A 12,318-nucleotide genomic window follows, 5' to 3' on the forward strand; every position below is an offset into this window, starting at 1 on the left:
TGTGACTGTAGACAGAGAGGCCTGGGCAGCGGGGGATGGTGTGTGCCGAAACATTCTAGTCATTTAGCAGACACGCTTATCCAAAGCGACATTTTCATACTGGTCCCCCGTGGGAATCGAACCCAGAACCCTGGCATTGCAAACGTCATGGGGCCAAGCCAACCTCCCCTAGAGACACCAGCTGGCTCATTACATAACCACTACACCCTGAGAGAGCAGGGAAGCAGGAGGTGTGTATGATCTGCTGATATGGGTGGTGTAAATGTGTGGGCCAGGGGGCAGCGCAGCAGGCCAGGCATGCGTGACCATTACTATCACCCCCTCCATGTGTCCTGTCCAAATCACCATCCATCCTCACACCCTAATATGCACTAACAGAAATGTTATGACATCCGTATTGTCTAGCAGGTAAGTGAAACAATTGTGGCTTTTGCGAGGCACCTAATTTCACACATGGCTATAGTGCCATCGCAGATTTTGTACATTATTGGGATGGAATGGAACATTAAATCCATGAAAAGAACAGTTAAAAGCCAATTAGAGCAAAGGGAGAGGTGTTTCAATTGGCTTCAAGTAATGCCCCCTTCCAGATGCCACCAGACTGTGGGGAACACTGACACCTGGTGGCAAGGAAGAAAAGTGAATGTGTTTTCTTCAGTGAAGGATGATCTCTTTTCAGGAGTTCAAATAGAGCCTGTCCGATTTTTACCTTTATTTAACTAGGCAAGTCAGTTAAGAACAAATTCTTATTTTCAATGACAATCTAGGAACAGTGGGTTAACTGCCTTGTTCAGGGGTAGAACAACAGATTTTTACCTTGTCAGCTCAGAGATTCGATCTTGCAACCGCTCTAACCACTAGGCTACCTGCCACCCCTCTATTGCAGTAGGCTAGGCTACAGGTGTGACATTATGGTATGATGCTACATGTAAAAAGTCAATAGTTAAACACTGCATTGAAATCAAGGTGTTTCATTGATTACAGGCGCTCTGTCTGGCCTTGCAAGGTTATCATCTGGGCGGCAGGGTAGCCTAGTGGTTAGAGCGTTGGACTAGTAACCGAAAGGTTGCAAGTTCAAATCCCCGAGCTGACAAGGTACAAATCTGTTGTTCTGCCCCTGAACAGGCAGTTAACCCACTGTTCCTAGGCTGTCATTGAAAATAAGAATTTGTTCTTAACTGACTTGCCTAGTTAAATAAAGGTAAAATAAATAAAAATCTATCCAGTTAATGTAGACACACATACAGCAGAGATACTATTTCAGGGCAACATGAGACAGAGTTGTGCTAAATGTTGGTTTCTGCCAATTCTAAAGAAATCGATAATGTGTCAGAGAAGATAGGGTGAAATTAAGAGAGAACGAGAGAGGGTGTTTCCAGAGGTATTCCTTGACCTTCACCAGGCAGCGCTCCACAGCCATAAAACCAACCCTCTATCTCCCTGAGTTAACCTCTGGTCAGTCATTCTCAGGGTGCTGGCTACTGCTTAACATGGACAGCCATTGTGTTTGGTGTACGCTGAATGTTTTCTCTTTTAAGAGGTTGATTTTAAGTGCACCTCATGTATTGGAAAGAGCCATGTCTGGTAAAGTCAAGAGCACCTAAGAATGATTTCAAGAAGTTGGAAAAAGCCAAATAACGAGAGGACACAAGAGTTTCCCCCCCCCAAAGAGTCAGTTTAATTGAATGCTAAAAGAATAAGGCTGAGACGCTGTATCAGTACATAGGTGATGCATCACAGCAACAACAGTTTTGTTGGGGGGGGGGGAACGACACACACACGACTGTGACCTGTTCATTAACCTCCAGGTTAGAGTAGGAAGAAGCTGATCTTAGGCACTGATGTTTTACACCTTAACCGTAATGAAGGATTTTGTAAGGATAAGCTGTTCCTAGATCACTGCCCAATGACAACTCCTACCCAGAACACTCAACCTTCCCCTGTGGATGTAGTGCATAGCTCAGTGGGTTCTCTCTCTAATTCACCCACTCATGTATTGACCATTCCAATAACAATCATTGTCAAAATAATATCTAATGTAAAAAACACAATTTCAAATGTTGCTACATAAGACCGGATCAAGTCGGTCGCTCACATATATGTTGATATTTCATATTGTACAAAGTTACATTCTGAACTACAAAGGCTCTTTCATAGAAATAAATACTGAAATGGCTGAACTGCAATATGAGGGTTCTTCTGGAACGAAACTCACACTTTCACCCCTCAGGACAGACACCAGCTAAATCTGTTGATGCACAGACCAGAGACACATGAAACCTTACCCCCTTTCTAGTGCACTACTTTTCAACTAGCCTGGCCAAAATAGTGTACTAGATGGGGTATCAATGTGTCATTTTAGATGCAACCAGAGTCTAAAAAGACTAAATGTACAAAAAGTTAATAAAAATAGGCTTAGAGTCTGAAAACGTCAGTATCATAGCAACCTATGGGGGAGCCACCCTGCCCTCTAGTGTACAAAAGGTAGAAGAAATGAGTTGTTCCTAGACACTGATCTAAGGTCAGTGTTGAGTTGTTCCCCTTAAAATGTTTCATGTTGGGATTTAGAGAAGATAAACTGATCCTAGATCTGTGCCTATGGGTAACATCTACTCTCAGCGTACAAAAGACTCCAGAAGCGGAGACGCCGGCTATCCAACACCAACATCTCTGCTCTCGGCGAGTGCTCTTAGTTTATTGGCAGAGATGACAGCTTCAAAATAGCTCTCTATTCTATACACCATGATCATTTTAACAAAGACGGTCTGGCAAAATGTTAATGTATTTACAGAGACGGGGCTGAACATGCTGCTACAAGGCCACACATTTACTTTATTTGGTAACCGGCCATGTAACATTCTTTCACATAGGAATAAATAAATCTGTCACACTTAAAGTCCATATTGTAGTTTTCAACATATTTTTTCTCAACTCTCAAACATAAGGCAGCCGTTGATTTTCATAAAGTGTCTGCAAGCTCTAGCTGGTGGGAGGGAGGGAAGGCGGGAGAGCAACGGCCCAGAAACTAAAGACGGAAGCCCTGTTCCAACACTCTTGCAATGCAACACTGCCTTCCTTCCGTGAGGTAATAAATTATTAATCTATATGTATCCATCCTATGTAAATCCTGTCAATCATTACCCCTAGAAAGAAAAGGGGCATTTCCAAAGTAATGAAACAAAGCGATTCTCTGCCCCAGCAGCTACGGACATGATTGATCACATATCTATTAGGTTAGCCTAAACATAAGCCCAGTCATTGAGGACAACACTGATCCCAGGTCCAGAAAACTCTTACAATTGATTAAAAACTGTCTTTCATACAATCAAGAGCCATGTTCTCACAAAATAAAATCTATCACGCAAGAAGAGCACGCCTGTGTCATTCAGGACACAAAAGATGGGCTCACTTGCTGGATTGTCCTGTAATCCCTTCTTTCTTATTGGACGATGTGAGACATCATGGGGTTGATTTGGTTTTGTATTTCAAAACACATCATAACCAATAAACCATCATTATTCTCCTGTGAGCAGGTCTCTTATAAACTATTGTCTCCTCTCAGTCTATCTGAAAGAAAGCACAGAGGGGAGGCCAAAGACACACCCTGACCCTGCATTGATTCCACCAATCACCACACAGTATTTGGACAGAGGGGTTGGACCCTAAGCATCCAATAGAAAACCAGGTGCAAAATATGATCTATGAAAATTAAATCACCATTTTTTTTTTTTTCACTAATAATCATTCTAGTAGTAATACCGGTAATAATAATAATAATAGAAGCGCGGCGGGCTTGTATCAGATTTAAAATACAATACAATAAGTAAAATAAAACATTTAATTAAAAAAACATAAAACAAAACAAAGATACAAAACCAAAATTAGAAGAAAATAAATAAACAAAAATAAACATGCAAAAGAGTGAATCTGAATGGACAGCTTGTTCCTGCTTTAAATAGGCTCCTCATCGCCGTGGCATGGTCAGAGGTTACAGTTCAGTCCTGGCTGTCCATGACCTGCCAGACGATCAGGTGACTCCTCTCAGCTTTGGCCAGGAACGGCTGCAGCTTCAGAGTGGGCTCGTCCAGTGGCTCTTCAGTCTCATCACCTACGCACGCACGCACGCACACACACATTAAGCCACTTCATCTCATACAAATATCTATGTTTTCATGCCCTGCCATATACTGACTGTACTTGTCAGTGTGATGTGATGGACCATGCTAACTCACCCATCCTGAAGTCGATGTATCCCTCTCCTCCACTCATCACCAGAACAGACTTGCCAAACTGCTTTTGAGGGTGCTCCTCTGCCCCGTTGTCACCCCCAGCCTCCGCTGCTCCGCCTGCACATGACGGGATCACATGACCTGGGGGAGGAGGGACCTTGATCAGTTAAAAGGCAGGACGAGGAGAAGAAGAGAGGGAAGAGTAGTGAAGTTACCTGGGACCGCGGTGAAGAACTTGACTGCGTCTCGGTGACCATGGAAACAGAGCTGAGCGTGCGCCATGGAGCAGAAGGGTACGAAGGTTCCAGCTGTCACCTTGTCACTGTTCTCATCACCATACACACGGATCACTCCGCCAGGTTTACCTGGTCCTGCCATCACCTTATCGGCTAGAGAGAGAGATGAATCGTTAAATAGAGAGGGTGGATAGATGGAAGGATGGAGAGAGATTTTTCATTAAATAGAGAATGGGAGGGGAGAGAAGGATGGAGAGAGATGCATCATTAAATAGAGAATGGGAGGGGAGAGAGAAGGATGGAGAGAGATGCATCATTAAATAGAGATTGGGGAGAGAGTAGTGGGCATAGAGAGGGGGATGGAGAGTGGGAGAGAGACATTACTTCCCCTTACTGTCAGTGAGAGGTATAGAGATGATGACTCCATTGCCAGTGCCGACCCAAAGACGGTTACAAGACACCGTGAGAGCTGTGATCCTGACAAAGGAGAAGCCCAGCTTCCCCGTACCTGAGGGAGACCAACATGACACATTAAGAAAAGAGGAATAATGAAGTATGGGTCTGTATTTCCTGTATGTCACTTGGGCTTGCTAATGCTGTGAACCCTTGTCCCATATCAGTCAAAACTAGCTAACAATGAGGACACAAACACCACAATCAAGTTGCTTTAGAAGCATAGAACGTAGAACACACAATACCTACATCAACTGCAACAGGTGTAAATGGCCTTGGTTCCTCACCCAGCATCTTGCTGACGTAGGGCTCTATGTCAACGTCCTGCAGGTGTTGGTGTGTGTGGGAATGGAACAGTCTCAGAGTAGAGTCCAGTCGGATGGACACCCAGATACCATCTCCTTCCCCCGCCAGCTGTCTCACCTGGCTCTCTTTACGGGGGTGGGCATCAAACGACTTCTACAGTGGAGGAGAGGGGGAGGGATGGAAAAGGAGAGAAGGATTACAACTATAATCTGTGGACTGAGTCTGTGTGAGTCCGTGTGTGTGTGTGGGGGGGGTTCTTGTGCGTGCGTGCGTCCATGAACGGGTCAGACGTACCTCTATCTTCATGGCTTTGGGCTGGACCACGTAGATCTTGTTCCTGTAGCCACACCAGACCTTGTCGTGAACCACGGTCATACAGCGGACAGAGTGGTGGGGTCTGCCCAGGTCTAGTAGGTGGTAGTTAGTCAGGTCCCACTGACCATCTGGAGAGAGGGAGAGTAAGAGCGGTGTGTAAGCACCAATGTAGGAATCCTTTAAATGGACACAGTCACAGAAGAAACTAAAAAACATATCAGCCTTACCCACTCCTCTGTGGAAGATAGCCAGTGTTCCATCAGCCAGAGACACCAACACTCTCCCCTTCACATGGACGATGCCCAGGACAGAGTCCTTCAGCTTTATAGAGTGGAGACACTTCCTCCACTGGGCCACTGCCGAGTGCACGTACACACTGGGAACACACACACATTTGACTGATGAGATCAATATGAGATTGATAAACTGATCTGATTAAATCGATCGGCTCACCATCCGTTCTGTGCCCCAAGCCACATGGTGGGTAAAACACTGCTCATCTTCTGGGCTTCTTCTCTCATCAGGTCCTGCTCCTCTGGGTTAGGGTTGGAGCTAACACCATCCTTTACCAGATCAGACTCCCTGAGAACAGAAACAGGATGTTAGTGTGTATGTGTGTGTGTGTGTGTGTGCATCCCTGTATCCCATACCTCTGTGTGTAGTTGGCTGGCGTCTCCCCAGGACTAGTGCTCTGTACTCCCAGAGGGTCAGTGAAGACATGTTCAGTGTAGACTCCCCTCTGACTTAAGTCATGCTCCGGGCCTGCAGGACCCGCACTGGCCTCTGTAGCTTCAGTAGCCTCCTCTGCAGCCTTGGCGTCTACACAGAGAGGAGAGAAGGAGATACTGTAGGTGTAAGAGCAGAGTATTCAACAGATAATCACTTTTGACTTAGGGAAGGACAGGAGAAGGAAATATTATTGCTTTTCTTTGCCATAATCACCGATCTGGTCTATGAAAACACTCTTTTTGTTACACATTTAACCAGAACCACGCAAAATGCACATTCACTAATAAATGGCTACCTTCTGGTAGCAGGCGTTAACAATCTCTCAAGCACAGGCCCATCTGCTAGTGAGTAGCTAATCTTTATATTTAAAGTCTAGCTTTACATGGATCTATTTGCTTGCTAACATGTTAGAACAGTTGATCTGTTATGAATAGACCCTCCTGTCCGTCTCCAACTGTTTGAACAACCCAGCCTGTTCACTGAGTTTAGGATGTTGAAATCAAGTGGCCTACCTGGATAAGACGACGCTTCTTTCGCAGAATGAGAACGAGTTGCCAATTCCGTATTTAAATGCATATTTTTATGCTCTTTGCACATTTATAAAACACAGGCTAGACAGCTAGCATACAGTCTGGATAATATGCAGCTAGCTGTACAAGGTGCCGCACAGGACAGAAACTGAGCATTCATTTTCCACAATCACTTTAATGGATACTCCCATCTTAGTAGGGTCTGCTCTGTTCTACATTTTGGGAGTTGAGACATAAAAGGGCATAGTTACAAAGGTTACGTTCTCCTCTATTACAGTAAAATGTCTCAATGTGTTTCGGTGTCCATATGAGTTGACTGCTTGTTGTAAGAGGGAGATGAGCTTTCCTTGTTGTTGTGGTGAGTGGCAGGGGGAGGAGCTTGGTGTCTGGAGCAAAGGAGACCAAAAAGACAAACACACAACAACAAAAAAGATACGTGTGTGTGTGTGTGTGTGTGTGTGTGTACAGTTGAAGTCAGAAGTTTTACATACCCTGTAGCCAAATACATTTAAACTCAGTTTCACAATTCCTGATATTTAATCCTAGTAAACATTCCCTGTCTTAGGTCAGTTAGGATCAACACTTTATTTTAAAAATGTGAAATGTCAGAATAATAAGAGAGAATGATTTATTTCAGCTTTTATTTCTTTCATCACATTGCCAGTGGGTCAGAAGTTCACATACACTCAATTGGCATTTGGTAGCATTGCCTTTAAATTGTTTAACATGGGTCAAACGTTTCAGGTAGCCTTCCACAAGCTTCCCACTATAAATTGGGTGAATTCTGGCCCATTCCTCCTGACAGAGCTGGTGTAACAGAGTCAGGTTTGTAGGCCTCCTTGCTCACACACACACTTTCAGTTCTGCCCACAAATTTTCTATAGGATTGAGGTCAGGGCTTTGTGATAGCCACTCCAATACCTTGAATTTGTCCTTAAGCCATTATGCCACAACTTTGGAAGAATGCTTGGGGTCATTGTCCATTTGGAAGACCCATTTGCGTCCAAGCTTTAACTTCCTGACTGATGTCTTGAGATGTTGCTTCAATATATCCACATCATTTTCCTACCTAATGATGCCATCTATTTTGTGAAGTGCATCAGTCCCTCCTGCAGCAAAGCACCCCCACATCATGATGCTGCCACCCCCGTGCTTCACGGTTGGGATGGTGTTCTTCAGCTTGCAAGCCTCCCCCTTTTTCCTCCAAACATAACGGTGGTCATTAAGGCCAAACAGTTATATTTTTGTTTCATCTGACAGAGGACATTTTTCCAAAAAGTACGATCTTTGTCCCCATGTGCAGTTGCAAAACGTAGTCTGGCTTTTTAATGGCGGTTTTGGAGCAGTGGCTTCTTCCTTGCAGAGCGGCCTTTCAGGTTACGTCGATATAGGACTCGTTTTACTGTGGATATAGATACTTTTGTATCCGTTTCCTCCAGCATCTTCACAAGGTCCTTTGCTGTTTTTCTGGGATTGATGTGCACTTTTCGCACCAAAGTATGTTAATCTCTAGGAGACAGAACGCGTCTCCTTCCTGAGCGGTATGACAGCTGCGTGGTCCCATGGTGTTTATACTTGCATACTATTGTTTGTACAGATGAATGTGGTACCTTCAGGCGTTTGAAAATTGCTCTCAAGGATGAACCAGACTTGTGGAGGTCTACATTTTTTTTCTGAGGTCTTGGCTGATGTCTTTTAATGATGATGTCAAGCAAAGAGGCCCTGAGTTTGAAGGTAGGCCTTGAAATACATCCACAGGGACACCTCTAACTGACTCAAATGATGTCAATTAGCCTATCAGAATCTTCTAAAGCCATGACACAATTTTCTGGAATTTTCCAAGCTGTTTAACGGCACAACGAACTTAGTGTATGTAAACTTCTGACCCACTGGAATTGTGATACAGTGAACTATAAGGGAAATTATCTGTCTGTAAACAATTGTTGGAAAAATTACTTAGGACATCTACTTCGTGCATGACACAACTAACTTGCCAAAACTATAGGCGGCAGGGTAGCCTAGTGGTTAGAGCGTTGGACTAGTAACCGGAAGGCTTCAAGTTCAAACCCCCGAGCTGACAAGGTACAAATCTGTCGTTCTGCCCCCGTTCTGCCCCTGAACAAGGCAGTTAACCCACTGTTCCTAGGCCGTCATTGAAAATAAGAATATGTTCTTAACTGACTTGCCTAGCTAAATAATAAAGGTTAAAAAAATAAAATAGTTAACAAGAAATTTGTGGAGTGGTTGAAAAACGAGTTTTTCCAACCTAAGTGTATGTAAACTTCCGACTTCAACTGTATGCCTGCGTGGGTGTACTAATCTTACCTGTGTCAGTGTCATTCTCTGCTCCTGCTGTCTGGGGGGTAGCCACTGCCCCCTCTGTAGAGCAGCCAACCACATTGATCCCTGCCAGCACTCCAGCTTCACCCATTGAGCAAATACTGGTTGTGCTGGCTTGCAGAGTCCCGCCCTCAGCACCCGACCCTGCGTCATGGGGCACCTCCTCCCCTGCCGGATAGTCTGTCTCTCTGGCACCTGACACACACATAAACATGTATAAACAAACATGGCATGATTAGCTACAATCAAAACAAAAACATTTAGCCTTGTCTTCAGTTTACATCACACAAACGAACACACGCAGACCTGGCACACTGGCGATGCAGAGGACATGGGAGTTGCAGACAAAGAAATTCTCCAGGACATTCCCAGGCTGGTTGGCATCGATGACGATGACCTTAGTGGTGGCCTGAGTACTGGTACAGACCCACACAAGAGAGGACAGCTCCTCCTGGTGGAGCAGCTCCTTCTCCTGCTCCTACACACACACACACACACACACACACACAACGGAAAAGACTGTATGAGTGTGTGTGTGTGTTTACTGTACGTACACACGTGTGTCTTATGAGCCTGTCTGTCTGTTGTATGAGTGCAAGCATGTGTGTGCTGTATGACCATGTGACTGTGTGTGATGTATATGTACCTTTAGGTCCTGGTCCAGTTTATCCAGACTGCTCTGTGATCCTGTCTTCCTGAGAGGACTCTCAGGACCAGGGCTGGTCAGGTCACTGTAGAACACACTGGCACCTACTATAGACCCGCCGTCACGGGTCTTACCCCCCGACAGGTTCACACCTGCAGCACACCACAACTACAGGAGATAAATACACATAGTTAGCAATACGCAACAATACAGTATAGTGCATTGAGAAAGTAGTCAGACCACTTGACTTTTTCCACATTTTGTTTACGTGACAACCTTATTCTAAAATGTATTACATGTTTTTTCCCTCAATCTACACACAATACCCGATAATGACAAAGCAAAAACAGGTTTAGAAATGTTGGCTAATTTATAAAAAATGTAATAAATAAAATATCAAAATGCAAAATTGTTGAAGCACCGTCAGCAGCAATTACAGCCTTGAGTCTTCTTGGGTATGACACTACAAGCTTGGCACACCTGTATTTGGGGAGTTTCTCCCATTATTTTCTGCAGATCCTCTTAAGCTCTGTCAGGTTGGATGGGGAGCATCGCTGCACAGCTATTTTCAGGTCTCTCCAGAGATGTTTGATCGGGTTCAAGTCCGGGCTCTGGCTGGGACACTCAAGGACATTGAGACTTGTCCCAAAGCCACTCCTGCATTGTCTTGGCTGTGTGCTTAGGGTCGTTGTCCTTTTGGAAGGTGAACCTTTGCCCCAGTCTGAGGTGCTGAGCGCTCTGGAGCAGGTTTTCATCAAGGGTCTCTCTGTACTTTTCTCCATTCATCTTTCCCTCCATCCTGACTAGTTTCCCATTCATTGCCACTGAAAAACATCCCCACAGCATGATTCTGCCACCACCATGCTTCACTGTAGGGATGGTGCCAGGTTTCCTCCAGACGTGAGGCTTGCCATTCAGGCAAAAGAGTTAAAGCTTGGTTTCATCAGACCAGAGAATCTTGTTTCTCATGGTCTGAGAGTCCTTTAGGTGCCTTTCGGCAAACTCCAAGTGGGCTGTCGTGCATTTTACTGAGGAGTGGCTGTCTGACCACTCTACCATACAGGCCTGATTGGTGGAGTGCTGCACAATTGTTGTTCTTCTGGAAGGTCTCCCATCTCCACAGAGGAACTCTGGAGCTCTGTCAGAGTGACCATCGGGTTCTTGGTCACCTCCCTGATCAAGGCCCTTCTCCCGCCGATTGCTCAGTTTGGCTGGGCGGCCAGCTCTAGGAAGAGTCTTGGTGGTTCCAAACTTCTTCCATTTAAGAATGATGGAGGCCACTGTGTTCTTGGGGAACTTCAAAGCTGCAGAAATGTTTTGGTACCCTTCCCCAGATCTGTGCCTCGGCACAATCCTGTCTAGGAGCTCTACGGACAATTCCTTCGACCTCATGGCTTGGATTTTGCTCTGACATGCACTGCCAACTGTGGGACCTTATATAGACCGGTGTGTGCCTTTCGAAATCATGTCCAATCAATTGAATTTACCACAGGTGGACTCTAATGAAGTTGTAGAAACATCTCAAGGATGATCAATGGAAACAGGATGCACCTGAGCTCAATTTTGAGTCTCATAGCAAAGGGTCTGAATATTTATGTAAATAAGTTATCTGTTTTAAATACGTCAAGGGGTCTGAATACTTTCTGAATGTACTGTATGGAGAGAAATACAAGGTAAGGAAAGGTACACACACACACCTTCATGGTAGCATCTTTCTCATCCAGTGGTCGGAGGTAGACAGGTACAGGTAGATTCTTCATCTTGTTCTCTAACGTCTGACCACCATTGGCCACCTGTAATATAACACAGTGGTCAGCATACCTGGAGTCACTGAACCTAACTTAATATGCAGCCCTCGTCTAGTATAAAGTAATGCACTAAGACACTTGTCCTACCTTGAATTTCTGGGGCAGGCTCCACCCGTAGGCCTGTACCCTGCCGTCGTCCTCCTTGTGAACGTGGGCTTTTACCTGTCTGTACTGGGCTCTCTTCTGCTCCCTGCGAGACACCATGTTGCCTGACTCAGACCTGAATTGGGGGAGAAAAAAACCATCTAATCTATTCTGGACATACTGCCCAGCGTAGATGGGTAAATTAATTGAAGAATGGATGGTGGCATGGAGGTGGGGCCAAACTATGATTGAATCCTTGATGTGTGAAAGACTGGTTGGATCCTGAGTGAAATGGACAGATGGGTAGACGTCTCCAACACTCACTCCTCATTGAGGAAGTCGAAAGCCTTGCTCTTGTCGCTGGGTAGCTGTTGCAGAGCTGCGCTCCTCTTCTTCACAGAGGGCTGGACCTGGGAGGAGGGGGCGTTGTACTTCACATTCACTGGCGCAGCCTCCGCAGGCTTCTTAGCCGCTCCTCCACTCGAACTGAACAACCGACTGAAACTGGAGGACGGAGGGAGGGATGGAGGGAGAAGGGAGGTGGAAAGAAAGAACACACATACACATATAGAGGGGCAGACAAAGCAGCAGCAGCAGGATTTAAGGGATAAATAATCAAATTAAGATTTGATTATGCCCCCC

The 12,318-nt window shown here is 45.2% G+C and overlaps 1 protein-coding gene across 3 annotated transcripts in view; it reads right to left on the reverse strand.

The window, feature by feature from the left end:
* Nucleotides 1-1,654: 1,654 nt before the first annotated feature.
* LOC115144161 (C-Jun-amino-terminal kinase-interacting protein 4-like) overlaps nucleotides 1,655-12,318 on the reverse strand; it is a 47,147-nt gene continuing 36,483 nt past the window's right edge. For all 3 annotated transcript variants that reach the window (XM_029684959.2, XM_029684961.2, XM_029684962.2), the window contains 15 exons: nucleotides 12,001-12,180; nucleotides 11,680-11,812; nucleotides 11,482-11,577; nucleotides 9,785-9,952; nucleotides 9,445-9,616; nucleotides 9,124-9,333; nucleotides 6,190-6,358; nucleotides 5,993-6,121; nucleotides 5,767-5,915; nucleotides 5,519-5,667; nucleotides 5,206-5,377; nucleotides 4,860-4,973; nucleotides 4,445-4,618; nucleotides 4,233-4,370; nucleotides 1,655-4,108 (listed from right to left, as the gene is read on the reverse strand). In XM_029684959.2, coding sequence (XP_029540819.1) covers nucleotides 3,996-4,108; nucleotides 4,233-4,370; nucleotides 4,445-4,618; nucleotides 4,860-4,973; nucleotides 5,206-5,377; nucleotides 5,519-5,667; nucleotides 5,767-5,915; nucleotides 5,993-6,121; nucleotides 6,190-6,358; nucleotides 9,124-9,333; nucleotides 9,445-9,616; nucleotides 9,785-9,952; nucleotides 11,482-11,577; nucleotides 11,680-11,812; nucleotides 12,001-12,180 — 2,266 coding nt within the window. In that variant the 3' untranslated portion in view covers nucleotides 1,655-3,995. The remainder of the gene's footprint in view (nucleotides 4,109-4,232; nucleotides 4,371-4,444; nucleotides 4,619-4,859; nucleotides 4,974-5,205; nucleotides 5,378-5,518; nucleotides 5,668-5,766; nucleotides 5,916-5,992; nucleotides 6,122-6,189; nucleotides 6,359-9,123; nucleotides 9,334-9,444; nucleotides 9,617-9,784; nucleotides 9,953-11,481; nucleotides 11,578-11,679; nucleotides 11,813-12,000; nucleotides 12,181-12,318) is intronic.

Source organism: Oncorhynchus nerka, linkage group LG16 (assembly GCF_034236695.1).
Source record: "Oncorhynchus nerka isolate Pitt River linkage group LG16, Oner_Uvic_2.0, whole genome shotgun sequence".
In the NCBI taxonomy this organism is placed as follows: Eukaryota; Metazoa; Chordata; class Actinopteri; order Salmoniformes; family Salmonidae; genus Oncorhynchus; species Oncorhynchus nerka.